We start from the raw sequence: 6,561 nt of genomic DNA on the forward strand, positions 1-6,561 counted from the left end.
TATGGGTATATAGTAAAAACGAAGCACCAATATAAGGAGGCTGGAAAATTCTAGCTCAAGCCTGTATGCAAATGAAACACACTTGCATATTGATATAACTCCTTATTAGCATAATTCATATGGCTCATTTTCAAGCAGTGTTATTTTTGGACTAAAATGCCCAGACTGTTCCCAATCTAGGATGGCTAAAGGGTTCTTGGGAGTTGTAGTACACAAAGTAACTTTCCCAAGGATTCCTTGATGCCTCCTTCATACAAAGTAAGGCATTACAAAAGGAAGCTTGGAAAAGTTACTTCTTTAGAGATGGTGCACCTTCAGAAGTCCATCTACACTGTAGAATTAACACAGTTTGATACCTCTTTAACTACTAGGGCTCAATGCTATGGAGTCATAGTTGGGAGTTGTAGTTGGGCGAGATGCAATCACAACCAGGCCTTGGAAAACTACAACTCCAATGGTTCCATAGCATTGAGGCATGGCAGTTAAAATTGGCATCAAACTGCATTAATTCTACCGTGTAAACGCATCCCACGGGAAACTGGTGCCTTTAAGCATCCAATCCCAGCAGCAAGCCTGAGAATTCCTAGAAATCTGGAAAACGTAGCGAGGTTTCTAAGATTAGCAAATATAATTAGCCAAATTGCTATGGCTTAAAAAAGCCAAGGGATGGAGAAAGCTCCAGGGAAGGAATGGGAGAAAGGGAAGAAAATAAATCCTGCACTTACTTGAAGGAAGTTATTTTTAAGGGTGCAGATAGACAATCTGAAGGCCAGTGATGCCACCGAAAGGCAAGCATGCTGGGCTATATCGTCACCATTTGGAAGGCCCAGGTTTTATAATATTCAGAATTCCTCCCTAGAAATAATAACTGAAAACATGCACATCTGAGCATGTGCAGAGTATCTATCCATCTATCTATCTATCACCATCCATTTTATAATATTTCCATAACTGGCACCTTTCTTTAACCATCAGAGGAAATCTCCTCTTCAATTATATGCTGGTTTGCAGATGTAGAAGAACTGCAACTCCCAATACTCCCAGTCAGCATAACCATATGGTGAGGACACAGGGAGTACAAGTCTAAGAGCATCCAGAGTGTGTCTACACTGGATAATGAATTTAGTTTGATACCACTTTAACTGCCATAGCTCCATGCTACAGAATCATGGGAGATGTAGTTTGACAAGATCGATATTGCCTTCTCTGCTAAAGAGTGGTGGTTCCTCACTAAAGTACAATTTGGTATTTATTTAATTCCAGTTGGAGTTTTTGATTGGAGAACATCCCATCCCACAGTCTCCTAGATCCACTTTCCTCAACCTAAATCTTGCCATACTGTTTGTGGCCAAACACTCATCCCTTGTGAGCAATGGCCAGGGATGATGGGAGTGGCAATTCAAATCACATGAAAGAGGCCAGTTCAGTGAGTCAGAATTCCCCCAAAGGTCATCTAGTCCAACCCCTGGCCATGGAGGTGCCTAAAAGCCATCGGATATTTGACACTGACCCCTATTTTTGAGGTCATCAGGCAGCAATTTCACATTATATTGCATAAAATACATAGACTTCATACAGAAAGCGAGGCCTAATAGAGATGTAAAGAGATTCCAATGTCTCCCTTTCTTGTACTGAGCTCTCCATTTGCTACCAAAGGTACGGAAGGATAGAAACCTGCCCTTTTTTTGTATTTTAGGTCAAATCACTGAAGCCAATGTTCTGGCCAAACAGCAGCATGAACTCTATTTTCACCTCTGCAAGCCTTCAAATCCCAGTAGATAGGGATTCTGGGAGCTGAAGTCCAAAACATCTAAAAGACCAAAGTTTGGAAACCACCACTATTGACAGATCAGCTCTGCGCAACCAGTGTCAAAATATGAGATCCAAAATGGGTTTTTATAAACCTTCCACTCTTTAAACCATCTGCAAATGTTTTGTGGCCAGAATGCACATTTGACGGGAAAGTTCTTTTTTTGGTCCTTTGGCATTTTGTTGATTTAGAATAAAGACAACGAACGCAGCATACCATTTGATCTAAAATGCCTCTGAAGGATAATATACATTTCGACATCAGTTTCTGTTTTCTTGGTTTCCTGCAAAGAACCTGGTAATAGCCCTTCGAGTTGTACCAAAGGCTGGAAAACTACAATTCCCAGGGCTTCTGGGGAAGCCATAGAATATGAATCTGGTTTGAAACTGTCTTCCTATGTGCCAAGCCCTTCCCAGCCTCTCCAGGAGAAATCTAGCCAAAAATACAGTCAGTGAATGCCACCTTCTGGCCACCCTCTAAACTCCTGAGAGATGCCACTTTTGGGGGAACCTGCCTTTTGGCACTCTGGACCAAAGAGGCAGGACTCAAGGGAAGCATCTCCCATGAGAGGAGATGGGAAGAAGGGACCCTCGCTTGTCGAGATGCAGCCCCTTACCTCTCTTTCCAGCAAACGGTGCTCCGCAAACTGGTGCGCAGACGGTGCCACCATCTCCCATCCGGCAACAAGCCTGCCGCCGCACGGGAACAGTGCCCGCTGGCACCTCGTAGCATCTGCCTTCTCTCTGGATGGCAAGAGCGGATGGAAAGGGAGCTGTGAGTAAGCCATGGGGATGTCTCCTATCCTCAAGGTTTCGCTGCAAACCTTTCACTGATTTGACCTTCAGTGAAAGTCACAGCCTTCCAAGAGGGATGGGAGTCATGTTCACTCATTTCCAGGTGTGGGCAAGGCGAGGCTGGGCTTCCTGAGCCAGGACCTCTTCAGGGAAACCCTCAATTTTTCAATCAAGGAAAATAGGACAGGGCACAAGAGGGAGTGGCAGGTAGATAATGCCAATGAAATGCCAAGTGGTGTTATTCCTCCTCTCTCCCTTCCAATGCAGCCTTGCAAAAGGAAGGCGGCCCATGACTTCTGCCGATGGCACACCTCTGGCAAAGAAAGAGGTAAACATAAACAAGGGAATTCCTTTTGGGGAGGCAAGGCAAAGCTGCCACGAACGAGAAAAGAAAAGAGAGAGGCGCCTGCGTGCCGTGCCTCCTCGGATCCACGTGCGCACCACGTGTGCGCAACTTTGCCTTCGCTCTCCCCAAAAGCGAACCCTTCCTGGATCCTGGAATGAGACTTCCGTGCATCACGGCGACACACGAAAAGTCTCGCGCAACGAGGACCCGGAAGCCCTACCCACCCCGGGTGCCGGAGACGGGCACTGCTGCAAAATGGCCCTTGGCATCATCTCCAAAACGGGACGCCGTGCAACGGGAGAGCTTTTCCCCCTTTCTGCCTTTCCCTGGGAGCCATTTCGAATGGAGGAGAAAGGAAGAAGGGTGTGTGAGTGGGGAATAGAAATAATAAATGGAAGACTGTCCAAAGAGAAGCGTGGAAATGGTACCGGGAATCAGAGCCACCGGATGGACGGACGGCCGGCCAGCCAGAGAAGGTGTGAAGAAGGAGCAGGGGGAGCTGAGAGAAGGGGACGTGGGCAGAAGACAGGGAAGGCGGTGGGCTTGGGGCGGAGAGGGAGGGGGTCTCTCTCAGCCATGGATGGCGGCGGAGCTGGGAAGCAGCTGCAAGGACGAGAGGAAGAGGGGGAGCCGTGGCGGGTGTGTGGGTGTGTGGCAGGGGAAATGGCTGGAGAGGTTTGCAATGAAAAACCTGATTAGACAGTCACATTTCATGGTCAAATAGACACTGCCAGGACCTCTCTGCCTCCCTTCTCCGTGGGGTTTGGAGCCGAGAGAGGCGACGAGATGCCCAAGCCCCACCGCGGCAAGCCAAGCCGGCAGCAGACGCCGGCAAAGTGGGTGTGTGCTGAACAGGGGGATGGGCTGATGGAAAGAAAGCTTGCCTTTGAATGCAGCCAAGGCAAGCGGGGAAAATGGAGAATACCTGATTCCTGCATGTAAACAGCTGGGATTCTTTTTTCTTTCTTTTGATATATAACCTGATTGCGGAGAAAATGAGAGTTACCTGGTGGCTGCTCAGTATGTAAAGACCAAGTCCGAGATACTGGACATCAGCCAGTCCCCGGCAATCATCTCAGTCACCTCCGGGGTGCAATAGTCCGGGAACTCAAAGTGAGAGGCGGTCCCCAAGGGGAAGAGGTCAAGGTCTTTGTCGAAGACGGACCAGTCCGGGGTCCCGCAGGGCACCACCACGCTAGGCTGGGCTCGGCTGGGCAGGAAACTCAAGAGCTCTTCTTCCAGCTCTTCGTCCGAAGAGGCGAAGGAAGACGGAGGCGACCGGGTGGATGCTGGGGATGAGATCTCGGAGGACCTCGCCTCGTCCAAGAAGGGCTTGGCCAACCCGGCAGTGTCATGGTCTTTTAGCTCTCCGGAGTTGGATGCCCACCCTGCTTTCTCACCGGCAACAGGCAACACGTGCCAGAACTCCTTGGCGGGCAATTTCGGGCTGTCATCCAAAGAGGTCTCCAGGAGCCGCACCTCCAGGGGGTCGTCATCATCGTCTTCCAGCTCGGGCGTCGACCGTCCCACCTGGTCGCCAGTGCCGGCATCTGGCTTTGGCGACTGTCTTCGTGCGGAGGCCACCCTCCCCAGGACGGAGGGCTTGATCTTGACAGGGACCCTCGGGCGGGACTTGCCATTCCCCAGCTTCCCTTTCTTCCGGGGCCGGTACTTGTAGTCAGGATAGTCGGCCATGTGCTTCAGTCGCAGGCGCTCTGCCTCCTTCACGAACGGGATCTTCTCCGAGTCCTGGAGGAGTTGCCAGCGCCGGCCGAGGCGCTTGGAGATCTCAGCGTTGTGCATGTCCGGCCACTGGTCCATGATCTTCCTCCGCTCGTTCTGGGACCAGACCATGAAGGCGTTCATGGGGCGCTTGATGTGCCCGCTGGGGGTCTTGCACCACCCGGGCTCTCCTTTGGCATCCTTCAGGAGCAAGGGGTCTTTGGGGCACACCTCCCGCTTGGTGTCCGTGCTCCGGTTCCTCACGCTCCTTTGCTGGACCATTCTGCCAAAGGCGCTCTTTTCTCCCGCCGTCTGTTCCTCGAGTGGCTTCCTCGTTCTTCTTCTCACCCCAAACCGAGGGTTATTTTCTCATCGTTGGCCGCCGGAGGAGGGATCCGGCGCGACGCAGAAGCAATCCCCTCTCTGCTTTGCCGGCGAGCGCTTTCCGCCTGGTCCACGCCCCCCTTTTAACTCAGTCTCTGGAAGCCGCTCAGTCTCTCGCTGGCAAATTGACAGAAGCGCCTGTGGCACCTTCTTGGCTGGGCAGACGCCAGACAGACGGGCGGACCGGCGAGCGGAGAGCCTTCCTTTGCTTCCCACCTCTCCGAAGAAAAGGCGTAGAGCGGGCGGGCAGTGGGTGTCAGTGCCAGGCTGGGGGCTCCTCTGTGCTCAGCATCACGCCTTCTCTCGCTCTTTGATGTCCGGCCCTTGGGATAGGAAAAAAGGAAGAGAGACGGAGCAGAGAATGAATGGATGGGTGGGTGGGTGAAGGAAGGGGCTCCCGGCCTCTGGGGTGCCCTCCACGCCTCCTTCCTTCCTTCCTTCTTTGCTTCCTTGCTTGGCTGGCTTAGCCCAGGCTGCTCACGCCCACCTCCTCCGGCTCTTGCTCCTCCGTCTCTCCCCTCCTCTCTCCTCCTCTTTGCTGCCTTCTCTTATAGCCCATCCTTGCTGACAGCCCCTTCCTCCTCCACCTCCTCGTTCCCCCCTCCCCTCCCAGGCTCGCTCCTCAGCCCCTCCCCTCCTGGAAAAAGGAGGGAGGGGGAGCCGGCACGCATTGCTGCTCGGAGTAAACACCAAGGTGCTTATTCTGTCAATGGGAGACCCCGCCTCGCCGGCCACGTCACTGGTTGCGGGGCAGGAACGGGGCATTTGCATCCCCCAATCCGAGAGGAGTTGCTGGAGAGAATGTCAAAAACTTTCTCCCCACTCCCCAACAAAGGGTGCCCACCCAAACCTTCCCTGGCATGTGATTTTGCCCTGGCTCTGTTTCCTTTGCAACCAACCCCCCCCCCCCCAAATCCTGATCCCATCATCCCCAAGATGGGTCTTTGTACTGCTTTGTCTGCTTTTGCAGTCAAGTTCATTTGCAGGACTGGGCTGTAGCCTTCTTACCAAGGTTGCAGATACCATAGATGAATCAGGCATGGAAACTCAGGGAAGGAATTCCACATTCCTAAAAGGATGCAAAATTGAATTCACAATCAAGGAGAAAAAGGCATTTTGAAAAATCCCCCAGGACACCAACCCACCAGCATCCATACTTGCCTAATATTATATTATAATATCATAAAGCAGTGGTTCTCAACCTTCTTAATGCCGTGACCCCTTAATACAGCCCCCCATTTTGTGGTGACCCCCAACCATAAAATTATTTTCGTTGCTACTTCGTAACTGTAATTTTGGCTATTGTTATGAATGATAGAATCACAGAGTTGGAAGAGACCTCATGGGCCATCCAGTCCAACCCCGTTCTGCCAAGAAGCAGGAATATTGCATTCAAAGCACCCCTGGCAGATGGCCATCCAACCTCAGTTTAAAATGTAATGTAAATATCTGATATTCAGAATGTATTTTCATTCATCTGACCAAATTTGGCACAAATACCTGAT

At 51.2% G+C, this 6,561-nt stretch overlaps 1 protein-coding gene across 1 annotated transcript; it reads right to left on the minus strand.

The window, feature by feature from the left end:
- Positions 1-1,590: 1,590 nt before the first annotated feature.
- SOX12 (SRY-box transcription factor 12) lies at positions 1,591-5,624 on the minus strand. Its single transcript, XM_060771860.2, has one exon. The coding sequence runs from the start codon at positions 4,952-4,954 to the stop codon at positions 3,968-3,970; it is 987 nt and encodes a 328-aa protein (XP_060627843.2). The 5' UTR covers positions 4,955-5,624; the 3' UTR covers positions 1,591-3,967.
- Positions 5,625-6,561: the final 937 nt, after the last annotated feature.

The sequence above is a fragment of the Anolis sagrei genome, chromosome 4, assembly GCF_037176765.1.
Source record: "Anolis sagrei isolate rAnoSag1 chromosome 4, rAnoSag1.mat, whole genome shotgun sequence".
NCBI classification, from domain to species: domain Eukaryota; kingdom Metazoa; phylum Chordata; class Lepidosauria; order Squamata; family Dactyloidae; genus Anolis; species Anolis sagrei.